The sequence below is a fragment of the Tachysurus vachellii genome, chromosome 21 (genome assembly GCF_030014155.1).
Source record: "Tachysurus vachellii isolate PV-2020 chromosome 21, HZAU_Pvac_v1, whole genome shotgun sequence".
Classification (NCBI taxonomy): domain Eukaryota; kingdom Metazoa; phylum Chordata; class Actinopteri; order Siluriformes; family Bagridae; genus Tachysurus; species Tachysurus vachellii.
In genome coordinates this window covers 12,346,963-12,360,103 of record NC_083480.1, presented here as the reverse complement: position 1 = coordinate 12,360,103, position 13,141 = coordinate 12,346,963, and the positions used below count along the sequence as shown (strand labels likewise).

Here is a 13,141-nt window from a genome sequence, read left to right as displayed (position 1 = left end):
TCAGTAAAGAGGCTGATTTGGAATTTGTGTATATAAATCTTACTTTTAGTTTACACATCTTTGAGCAGTGAGATGAATTAAAAATGATTTAATGTTTCATGGTCCTGATTACTAAAAATAAATACATCAAAGGTTAATTTGGTGCAGTCAGTGAAGGGTAAATTGAGTATGAATGTGGCTCGATTTTAATATAGTTTATACAGTAAATGACTACAAACCTAACACTGATCATTTTTTTCTCTGATTTTTAAACAAATAAAATCAGTGGGTTTAACTGCAGCTACTGCTGTCACACAGTGTTTGGGTTGAGTGAATAAAATCAAATAAATGGGTTTAAATGGACACTAAAAAGGGACTCCATAAGTCAATATGTGGCTTGTGTACAGTGCAGCTCACAGCACATTCGACTTTTAGTCATCACGTATACTGAAGATAACATCAGCAGAGGTCTTTACAGTGTGTGTGTGTGTGTGTGTGTGTGTGTGTGTGTGTGTTTCTGGCTGCTATGCACTTAGAAATCAGAGTGCAATCAGATCTCAGGGCGTCCTGTAGCTCTCTTTTTATCCAGCCAAGCTGATGGTTACGATAAGACCCAGCCGAGAGATTAGCGTTTACTTTACTCTTCATCTCTCTAAGTTGGCATTCCTAAATGGCTATCAGTGATGATGTTGAATAGTCCTTAAAATATTTGGCATACACATTTGTTGACTTTGTATAACTTCAGCCAAGGTTGACTTCTAAGGTAGCCTGCAGTATTTTTCCATTGATTGGGAGAAAATGTTTGTGCGTGTGGGTGGGTGGGTATATTGCGGATCAGTGGGGATTCCTAGCAGAGGGAAAAAACACAGAAAGAAATAGGCAGACACAAAGAAACTCCCTCATGAAGAAGGAGTGCTTTCACATCTGGGCTCTCTCACTAGCTGACCAGCTGCTGAACTAATTTAACGTTCCGCTATTGAAAACCATTTAAGATGCATATTCAACATAGTAGAATTCAACCAAATATGAAAGTGCATAACCTTTTGGAAAATAGGAGTAATTATAAATAGGTTTGCCTACGTATTAATATAAACGGTGTGTTTCTAATACATGCTGTTTACTAAGCCTGAAGAAACACATGCACGAGTTAAGGAATAAAAAAAGGACATGCTGTTATAAGAAAATAATCAATCTTTGTTGGATGATCTATAACAGCATGACACAGAGTGTTTTATTCCTCTTATAGCACAACAATTTAACAACAATCACATTGTTTTATTAATTAATGCTAATCCTACCTTTCATTTTAAATTCATAGTTACTTATAATCTTGTGAACTCTATGCCAAACAAGTCAGTTCCTCTTATCAGTTATGTTATAGTAGCTATAACAAATGTTTCCTCATCAGTCTTTCTTTTTTCTCTCTCGAAGACAGAAAAACAACAGCTTGTCACGATACTGAGAAAGCAGTAAGCACAAAACCCTCTGTCCTGAAGACCTAGCAGTTAAAGCTTTTATTAGACATTAAATTCACCACAGTTGCTGTTGTTCTGTACTGTTTTTTAGGATGTCTCTGAAGTCTGTGTGAGAATGTGATGTGATGATGGCTGTTATGATCATTGTACTTGAGCCTTTAGTAATTATTAAAGCGAGTCGGAACTGATTCAGTTGAGACAGTCTGGTCTGCTGTTACTAATCTAAATGTGGCCTAATGGTTTTGTGAAAAATATCTATGAATCAGAGCTAACAAATTGCCTAAAAGGTCTAAAACCTGGTACAGATTAGTTATATAACAGTTTTTATAATAAACATACTAAGCCAAGCCATTTGACTTGATAAGGTGAATAAAAGCAGATTTTATTCTACAGCCCATGACTCCTTTATTCTGTTCATCGCGTTCTTCAGGTCAGAAAACATGGTTTCTTGGGTTTCTGGCTGAAGTTATAAATCATATTAGAAACATTTAAAAACATAATTTTAGTTCTGATTAATGATGCTGATTTTTTTTTGGCTATAGCTCTTTAGCTAGAGTGTAATTACAGACATGAGCCATGTGAACTGTTCTGTTTATAAGCTACATCTCATATCTATTCTTCTATATGTACTTTACACTATTTACATTATGTTGTCCCTGATTTCTTTAGGACATTAAGCTTACACATTGAATTCTAATGTTTTAAACTAAACAGAAATGACCAGCTACAGATTAGTCAGAATTTATAAACCTTTCAAAACCTTTACCCCTTCAGCTATATATTATAGTATTTATTATTTCTTTCTGATTTTCAGAACCATGAATCAGCTGTATGCCTCCTTCCAGAAAACGTAGTCAGGTCTTAGCCAGTCTTGACAAGTAGACAGTCTGAATTGCAAGTCTAGCTTGAGTGAAAAGTCTAGCCTGCCATTTTAGCAATGTTTGTTTACTGAGAATTTGAAGATAGCACCCACCTTACAGATACAGTATAGGAGGAACAGGCATGGACTTTTGCTGACACGGACTGAGATGACTCACTTTGTTAGCATCCACACTCTGTCTGATTATTGTATGTGAAAGTGTCTGAGGTGGAATGAAGGATCTTTGTTGGTAAGATAGGGAAACGTCAATAGAGTGTGTCTGTGTGTGACTTTTTGTGAAGTCACCTCTGTGAAGAAACCACTTTACTACACCATGCTGATGACCACCTACAGTACGGACCTTTCCCAGAACTTACGTGAGGATATCTTGTTTACATGTCACTAACTTCTTTAAACAAAACTCAGCATATCTCAAGGTGCTGTGATAATACGAGCTATTCATGCGTCCCATGGACAATAGACAACATTAAATCTAACTATAAATGATTAACATTTACGACTTGCCATTCTTTATATGCTGAAAACTTGCTGTGGTATAAGAGGAATAAAACACTTATTTGTTATTTTCCCATATTAACACAGCCATGTTATATTCAATCCAGTGAATATATTTTACGTTGAAACACACATTGTCTCACGGTGTACAAAAGTTTCTTTTTGCACGAGAAACTGGTATATCTAAATACAGGAAAATGTGAATAGCCAATCAGATATCAGTATCAGATCAAGTATTAATAGTTCCATGATAAGACTCTTTTCAGTGTACACCCGTTTTTTAGGGAAACCAATCTGCTGTAGTAACAAATGAGCTTGCAATTCAGTGAGTAAATCAGTCTGTTTTTACAGTTTAACAGTAGCCATGGTACAGACTATGCGTGCAGAAGTTTCTATGCGTGAGTCATCATCCATTAGCTGAGTGAGACCAGGTATAGAATGGACTACAGGCTCAGACAGTTCACATTGATCTTGGCTTTTGTTTCTGTCTGCCACAACACTCCAAAATGAATACTTTATGGCTAATCTGAAGGGCACACTGCCCACCAGTGGCTTTAGTTACAGCTAAACAGTATAAAATAACCAAGGCAGGGAAGCCTCCGGAAAAAATGGCAAAGTGAAGTAAGAGTCCATTGGATTAAGTTGCAAGAGACATACGTGAAGTGTTAGCTGCAGTTTTGCATAGTTAAGGCTTATTCTGGCATGCCAAATTAACTTAGGCACTTTGTTCACTTATATGCTCAGGAAAATGCTAAACTTGGCAGCAAAATGCTTTATAGGGAATTAATCATCCTGTCATAATACTGCTTAGGCAGTTAAGGGTCATTACAGAGGCTGGTTGCAAGAAAGAAGTTGAGAGAGTTTATGTGTAGGTGTTAGCTCAAATCAGTTAAAGAGGCTTGCCCGATCTGAAGAATAGCCTGCAGTGACTGCTCACTCCTTCTCCATAATAGAAAACAATCTCCAATACTAAAACTGTGCCAAAGATTAACTGTCCCTTGACACCCTCTTAAACAATAGCCTGTTTTTTTAGCAAACTACTTATAGTACAAGCAGAGCTTCCTGTTTAGCAATGGTTCTTATGGTGTCTAACCGGTCAACAATAATATACAGTATTTCACAAAAGCAGAGAAGAAGTGTACCATTTTGTTTTTTGAGTTAAACCTAAATAAATTTAACATTCAGGAATGAGCACTGGGCAGAATTTGACAGATACAGATAGACAAATAGGCTTGTGGTTAACCTGTCCACAGCTGCACTTCATCAGTACTCTGGAAAACATGCAGTCTAAAGCAGCTGCAATTAGGGCTATCCCTGTTTGACCATTTCGCAGTTTGTCTGTATGTCTATCTTTGTTTAATTTTGCTTTAAACTATAACTATACCTGTGTTTGGATTCAGTTCCTGTTATCATAAAGGACATAGCTATTTTCAATTCTCTATGTGTCATATGTGTCACGAGCTGAGTAGTTTAATGGAGAATTGATGCAGACTACTTCCATGCAAAGTACCAAAAATGCATAGCAATGTACTTGAGGACACCAGAGCAATCAATATTATATATTTTTTCTTAAAAATATATTGTTTACCATCACCTATAACTGAGGTTCACAGCTCCAGAGTCTGGGGTTCATTCACAAGTTTGTTTTACTGTGTAGGTGAGGTTCTCTTTGTTTCCACATATATTGGAAAACTCCTCCTAGGTTTCTCCCAGATTTCAAAAATTAGTCAGGAGATGGCCTGTACCCAGTGAATTCTGCTCAGTGTTCCCAGGATAAACTCCATTGGTATATTGGTTTCTAGGGCTGAAGGGATGATAACCATTGTCAAAGTCCAAGTCCAAGACCAGAACTTGATAAGATCAAGTCTTAAGGGGATTGAGGCCAAGTCAAGATCAAGTCCAAATGAAACTGAGACCTAGTTAAGATGACCAGATTACAGAAAACCATAATTTATTTCAACATTTCTTCATTCATGCATAGACATGAGCATTATTTTTACAAACTCTTGGTCAGGCCCAAGATAATATTTAGCCAGGCCAATGTCCAAGGCAAACAAGTTATAATAAAACTGCCTGTTAAATTGAAACAAATAAACAATACAGAAATCATCTTGAGGCTGGACCCCTACAGCTCCCGAGGTTTCTGAAAATGAATTAATAGATGACCACTAATTTGACCACTTTCCGAATTTGGCCATTACATTACATAACAGCAAAGTAACAACCACAGCTCCCATTTTTAAAAGCATATTTCTAGCTTACATAAATTTGTTTATGTGATGAAATGTAACTGAAGTAATTAGTATCTGATTGCAACCCTGTGTGGCCCTTTGCTCCAAACCATAAATAGTGAATGAGTGTGTAAACATAAGATATTGGACAGAGCCTCTGTTTATCTCTTTATTTTCTGTTTCACAATTCTTTCATTGACTCTCTCCAACTTCGTGGCTTTTTTCTAAATGCATATTTTACTCTTTTATTAACCGACTTATAAATCTGATGGGAAAAAACCGGGCAGTAAAGAGTTAAGTGACTTTCTCAAGGACATTCAGCAGTAGAATGGGCGTGAAGGGATTTGAACTCACAACTTCATAATGAGCAGCACAAAGCATTTAACCACTGCGACACCACTTCCTTTTCTTTGCTCTTTCTGCCTCTATTTCTCTCTTATGCTCATAGATGCTTATACCTTTGAAAACAGACAGTTCTTTTCAGAAGCTAACAGTGAGCAGACCGGCATCTGTTTGTGTTTATTGTCCAACACGTAGATGGAGGGAGTTTGGCTCTGTTGTTTTCCCGCCCTCCTGCGTGTCTGCCTGGGGCGCTGGGCTTTCACTTTAGCCCACCCTAATCAGCAGCACAAGGGCTTTTTGATTCCTGAAGCCTGAACAGCACTTGGGGAAGTCTGGCAAGATTCACATGCAGCTTGTGATGTTATGAATCAAAATTTGATAAAAAGGGTGTGGCGTTGAAGCGACAGAGCTATAGAGTAAAGTTATACTGGATTTTGAGAGAATCTTTTTTTTACATTTTTGTGTAACTGTGGATAATCGTTTTTCTTCTGCTTACTTGATCAAACCATAAATGCACTTTTAGAAAGGATTACTTTAGGATTATTTAGACGGTTAATGGTCATACGTTTCTGAAGGGGTTATTCTTGGCACATTTTCCAGAAAACAAAATCTCCCTAGAAACTTTTGAGGGATTTACATACCTAGAAAACCTAGAAAAACCATTGTTTCTTTTTTCTTATTTTTCCTTATGTAAGCACTATATTTTTTTTCTTGCTGCTGTGGTCTCTGCCTTACTCATTAAGGATTTAGATCTAATTCTGGGATCCTATAAATCTGCCTTTGGGCAACTGTCTATTGTTAAAAGTGCCATAAAAATACAACTAAACTGAATTGAATTAAAGATGTCACACTTACACATATATATAAATAGTCTTTTGAGGGTGAATAAAAAATGACTTATTCCTTTATGTTGTTGTAACTATATAATATGCCTAATATATGTCATGCAAAGATTTAGCTCTTCAACTTTACACTGTTTGTTAAGCTAGCATGAGGTCCGAAGCATTCCTTTGGTGTGGTTTTAATTAGCTTAACCAGTCTTCTGTTGCCTGTTGTGTGACTAAATCTTTAAGGGAATCAAGATAACTTGTATTGGGCCCACTAAAGATGACGCCATCTGCCAAGGAACACCGTGTGCTCATTTTTCTTGCGTAGTGAGACAGGCAAACTATTTCATTCACATGGCTCCCTTCCAGGAAAGCCTCCATAATAACTAGGAGCACTTCAGTCTGCAGGAGCACTTTTACTAGCAGTAAGTCCCCAAGAAATTGCCCAATTTATGGCTTAACTTCTGTATTTTGAAAAAGGAGAGAAGTTATAGATGAAGGAGACAAAACAGATAGAGCAAAAAAACTGAACAAATTAAGATACAATAAAAAAAAGGCATGGATCATATTAGTTAACAATTGAGGCAAAAAGAGTGAGGACTTATGTGAGGCATGAAGATTAAAGACAAACTGGAGGGGAGATCTAAAAAGCATGTTTATTTCTGGCCCTGGCAGTCTGGCTTCAAGCTCTAACGTTCACTGCTGGCAAAACTCCTAGAAAGAGAAAAAGTTTTAATAAAAGAGTGCTGGTCTCGGTGGCTGCCACATCATAGCCTCCTCCTGCCTCAGACTGATGTCCTCCTCACTGTCTGCCCACTAAACCCCAGTCTAACGTCTAACCTTACTCTTTGAATGCAAATCAAAATAGACCTGAAATTTAACGTCTGAATAATACATCTGGTATCCAAATGTTGAATATAATTGGGAGCCATTTACACTCTCCTGGGGATGTGTTGCAGAGCATCATGATACCTCAGCTGGTCATACTTTTAGCTTTAAGATATCCAGAAATTAAAAATAAAAAAACAAAAAATAATATATATTTTTTTATTTTGCTAAACTCTTTCACATGGTTAGCTCTGCTTTCCAAACCCATTTGAACTCAGCTGTCTGAGCAAGAAAATTTAAATGGAAACCCAACAAAACAATGACCTTTTTTTTTGAACTTCAGGTTAAACCCAGGAGCAAAATTGGCATGAACCTTATGGTAGTGAAGCATAATTATGCAAATATATTACCAATGTGTGCCAGTGGAAAAACCAGAAGAAAGGTTTTCCCTTTTGTCTGACTAAGTATTTCTTTTTTCTCATCCTTTGACAAGCTTTATGAGCTCTGCTTCATTGGTTTTCTCCCCTTGAGTCAAAATGACTTAGCTGTGATCTCTCTGATAAAAATAGCAAATGAGATTCTAAAGTGCCTTTGTCTCAGACCATTCGTCAAGTTCCTGCTGTGATGGAGAAGAGTTTGATAAAACTCTTTAATGAGGATAACAAATGACCACAGATTTCAAAATGACTAAAGCAAGATGCCTGTTAACCTTCGCTATCACAAACTTTGCTGCTCGTTATAGTGGAAGTGAAGTTCATTGCTGCTTTTACTGAAATCTTCAGACACTGTATGTCATGTGCGATGGGGTTCCACAAGGGGATGATGTAAGGGTCTCATTCCTCTTTAGTGGAAGCTCGCCACACACGCTTTGCTCTGCTCATCTCGTTAGGGTTACATCAGACTCTCTCACGGCCCAGCTGGTCAGAGGCAGACAGGATATGATGTTAGCTTAAGGCTTGTGCTCTGGCTTTACTTACAGCATGGTTATGCTCATTAGAAAGTGGTTGAGAGAAAAAAATCCATTGGTGCCATTAAAATATTTTTCTACTTTGTTCTTAATAAACCAGGCCCAAAATCTAATTTGCTGATTTTCCACATTTTGTAGTGTTACATCTGGAACCGAAAAGAACTTAAATGTACACCAAAAGTCAGTGGCAGGTTAAGGATGGGGTGAAGACCAAGGGTAACTGTCAGTATGATGCTACCACCACCATGCTTGATTCTGATGAGCACTGACGTTCAATTGATAGCCTCTTCTAGGCAGACACATGATTTCATATATTCTTTTCAATTCAAAGTGTAGAATATATATACAGGTATGCCTTAAAAATATAGAAATAAACCCTCTTTAATGCCTTTTTTCTATTTTTTCAGACGGTCATCACATATGGGAGATGGAAGCCAAAGTTGAAAAGGACTCCTTTAAACCTGTAAGTTATTCACACACAGACACACAGACACATACACACACACACACACACACACATTGTACTCAAACATTGTACTGCCAGTGTACCAATTCGACCTCTGAGCATAGAAATGGCAATACATCCTAAACTGTAATACACACACATACAAAACAGACATATGCAGTACTGTTTAGTTCAGATGTGTACACATACACACTCCCTGCCCTCTGAATGACTGACTGACTCATTCTTCTAGAGCTTAGTGGCCACAATTTTGCTTTGGGAATAGTCACTGTCTATGTGTGAGGCAGTACACCTGCTCTCCATAAACACACACACACACACTATTAAAGTATGTCTGTCTGCAGGCCCTTAAGCATAGACTGTTGGAACAGGCCCATTTTAAACACAGGCAATACCTAGCCAATGGCGTCCAAAGAAACATGGAATTTGCTCGACTTGAATGAACTATTAGCCTTTTGTCTCAGTCTGGGAATGTGACTGAACGGATCTCTGTCTGAAGCGTTGGTCTTATAATTTTTTAGCATGTTTAAAGCAGAGACAAACACTTCCTAATTCTTATACCGAAAGGACTTTCTAATTGTGTTTTATGGGATGGAATTCTCCATATCCAAAACAACACGAGACTCTTATATTACAGATTGCTTTTACAGTGCTGTCCCATTTCACTGACCCGTTTTAAGCCTTATTTTCGTACAAATTATGCAAGCTGCAGAATGTTTTGCATTAAGCTTAACAGTAATGCAAAATGTCAGTGCATTCGTCTATTTTCGTATGTAGTCACTGTAAATCATATTAAGCTGTCTTCTTGCTTTCTGAGATAAAACAGCAGTTTCATTTACTGCCACAGAAAATTTGAATGATGGTATCATTGAACTGGATTTAAGTTTTTATTTTTTTGTCTACCTTGTGTTGGGTTATAACTTTATGAGGCTTCCACACCCGTTTCTAATGCTTACTCAGTGAATAAGATCCATCTGCCAGAATGATGTATTAATGTGCTAAACTTTTTTCTTTTTACATAACTTGCTTTGATTTCTGTCCTTTCTTCAACCTCTGTCTGTATTTCTATATTTCTTTTTCAATATGAAGCATTTCGAAACTCGCCCTAAACCACATGCTTGCTTGTGTCTTAAGTTGCCCCATGTAGAATGCCAAACTTTTGCTCAGCTCCTTGAAGTTGAAGGGATTTCACTTTTCAGGGATTTGCCTTATTCAGTTTCATCTGGGGATAATACTGTATTTATCCTTCAGACAGGGCCATATGAGGCGACTTGAGATAAATACAGGAATAAAATTTGAGGGTTCATTTTGAGCTCTGTTGTTAGCTATAAATTAGAATGCTGATTCCAATGATTTAAATAAATGCTAAAGAAAAGAAAAGAGAAAGAAAAAGCATTAGGTACAGTATGAAGCTGGGTTTGAATTTTGTTCGAGCAATATGCACTTCGTCTGGCTTTGCTCGGCAGCCATGCTGATGTGCTAATATAAATAGTGGCAGTAAGCTCACCTGCACATGCCTGCAAGAAGACTGATGACTTCCTCTCTGGCTACTGTTCAGCACCTCCATCAGTCTGCTCATAGCCACATGGGGTTTATCTCAGGGTAGGGAGGGATGGGTGGTGAAGACCCTTTAAGAGCAGGACTTGTGGCAAGAGACAGTGCAGCGGTCAAAAGTTCAGCAGCATCTGGAGACAAAAAAGGAGTTCTGGGTTGTCATGAGTTCCTGGAAGAACCCTCTTCTCAAGGGTGAAAGGTATGAAAATAACAGTCTGCTACAGACTCTCTCAGCCTCATCCAGCCCCATTTCACTGAGCCACGGCAACAGGGTGCCTGTGGTTTTTGGACCCCAGTGATGGTGTAAATTTGAATCACAGACACAGTGCAGTCAGTGTTCACTGGTGGCCAGTAAGCCGTGTTTATATTTGTGGAAGCCACATGTTTTCACATTTTAAATTCCTTACCTGATCCTTTGAAATGTAGTGCTTAATGTCAATGAAGTATGAAGTATTTTTTCTGATTGGATAGTTTGTGTTTATTTACATATGTTTTTTATATGGTCTTTTTTTTCACAACAGACGGCTTTGCTTGTGGAGATTCCAACTTACCGAAACCAAAGAATATCTAGCCCTGTTCTGGTGAACTTCTACATATGCAATGGCAAACGGAAGCGGAGCCAGTCCCAGCGATTCACCTACCTGCCGTGTAATGGTAAAACATTACCTTCTCTGATCCTTGTCTCACCATAACCTTACACTTGCAAATAAGGATAGGAATAGGGCTAGTGTTTGTATATTTTCTTCTGACTTTATGAAAATTAATGAAATCCAGGGACATACAGTAAGCCTCACTGTTTGGTGTGCCATTTGTGTACCACTGATATTACGTTTATAAATACGTATGCAAAGGTGAGAGACGTTAGGTAAAATGTTATTCACAGAATCATTTGTGTATATTTCAGGAAACTAAATTAAAACTAATAAAAATCTATCTAAAAATGCTTCCATAACTTATGCCTTTCCAAGCTTATAGTACCTACACTTTATTTTGAATTATACTGTACATCAAATGTTTAAAAAAATGTGTTAACATTCTGTATTTCCACAACTATAATTACTATCACTGTAATAATAGAAGAAATAGTAATAAAAATCAAAATCAATCTATTTTAATTAATGCATTAATGCATTAATGTCTTAATCCATTCATCTCGCGCATAAAGTTTTCCATTTAGTGTTCCACAATATTCACTCAATATGACAGAGTGAAGTTTGAACTTTGAAAGTACAACCCAAAATATACATTGATAAGTAAATCATTCATTAAAAATTATTTTTAATTAAATTAGTTGAATATTCTTTACATTTTTAATTCACGTCATTTGCACGCTGGCTATTTATCCAAAAATATTTGAGTTCTTGCCAAAAACCTTTTAACTGTGTTACTCAATATGAGTAAAATGCAGCCTTTGCAGAGAAACTTTCTAAACAAAACTTTGTAAGTTGCCTGAGATACAGTCTGTTAACACATTTTTGAACAGTGAAATGCTTATTTCAGGTAAACACTTGATGAAAGACATCCTAGCTGGAATAACAATCTAGTTAACATGCTTGATATTTAACAAGCTAAAAAGTTTTCCTTGCAAATAACAGCAGCCCTCAAATGAACTTTCTTTACTCTAATATTGCATAAACAAAGAAATGTTGTTACCCTCGATCACATAAGCCCTACTGGCTAAACAGGCTCAAAACTGGAAGTTTACTTAAGCTACCGGGGTTTGGTTTTTATTAATTTGTTTGCCATAATGCCAGCATATTTTATTTAATAAAGTTGTGTTTTAAACCTTTGAGGGGAGGAAGGATTTACTGCATCGGTTCTACACTGGCTCGACCATATTTCTAAATAAATGAAGTTCTACTTTTATTGTGCTGCTACACCAACATTGACAAATACAAACTAATTTAAAATGACTTAAAATGATGGTGTTATAGAGCTTAAAATAATGATGCTGCTGTTCATCTTCACTTGAGGATTCCAAACCTTTGAACTCCAGACATTTTACTGTCTTATTTAGTGAAAGTGGTCAAACTTAAGAGTTTTTCTCATTGCTAAAAGCATCTCAATAAACATGTTCTTTTCCATACCTGTTAGATTATACAAGGTCTGGAAGAGCGACACTTGGGTGGAGTTGACTATGTGAATGTTATTATTCAGATGCCAACTGATTGCCAGAAAAAAAGTTTAAAAAAGGGCCAAACCACCACTAATTGCCTCAGGATTAGGGTGCCTAACCAGTGGGTGGTTCAAAGTAATGATTCATAGGCTGCCGAACCCAACCCTGCCCTGTCTCTTTCAGCCTGGCCACTGTAAAGCCTCTCTGTCCCCCCGACAGTGTTACACTGTCCTCTCAGCTGACACACTGGATTCACCACACAGGCCAGGGGTAAATCCACAGCAACCGACAAGCTAAATAACACAAATACAATGCATCATACTCTATTAGGTTATCCAGTGTAATATCATTTTAGGATAATAATTCTTTTCTTTGTGCGTCTGAAGATAAAATATATCATAACTTGAAATCTGATGAAGGTCATTAGAGGAAGATTTGCAGTTTTATGAAATTGTGTAGCTTGGTACAGTAAATGATTACAGTAAAAGAATGTCTTTTAAAGAAGCTCCTGAATAGAATTTTGATTCAGTGCATAAGAAATCACATTAACACATGTAAATATCTTGAATATAGTTAGAGTTATCTGTATTTCCAGATCATTTCCAGATTTCTTCCTAATTTAAAAAAAAAAAATTAGAATACACCAAATATATGATTTGAAATATTATACATTTCTTGATATTGTGACCTTAAAATTTATACCGTAAAAACATTTAATTTTTATAATTTCAGATCTAACTTTAAGGATTTATTTCTAGAAAACAAACAAAATTATCTGATAGTAGAATACAACAGTCTAATATTTGAAATGTACAAAAGCATCCAGTGATCAGAATAATCTTATATTTGATTTTAATAATCTTATAATAAGAAATATTTGCAGGGCAGGGTTGATAGACCAGGACTATTTCAATCTATTATCTTATATTCAGTCAGTTATGTAGTATTATAAGAAATGCAAGATAAATTTACTTACTTTCA

At 36.7% G+C, this 13,141-nt stretch overlaps 1 protein-coding gene across 2 annotated transcripts in view; it reads left to right on the top strand.

Moving 5' to 3' along the window:
- The window catches only part of nfatc1 (nuclear factor of activated T cells 1), a 38,358-nt gene that overhangs the window by 13,287 nt on the left and 11,930 nt on the right, over window positions 1-13,141 (top strand). Inside the window, exons 7-8 of one of the 2 annotated variants that reach the window (XM_060897655.1) lie at window positions 8,432-8,487; window positions 10,566-10,692. In XM_060897655.1, the coding sequence (XP_060753638.1) occupies window positions 8,432-8,487; window positions 10,566-10,692 (183 nt within the window). Of the gene's footprint in view, window positions 1-8,431; window positions 8,488-10,565; window positions 10,699-13,141 lie in introns of both variants that reach the window. The other variant, XM_060897653.1, reaches the window with a different exon arrangement.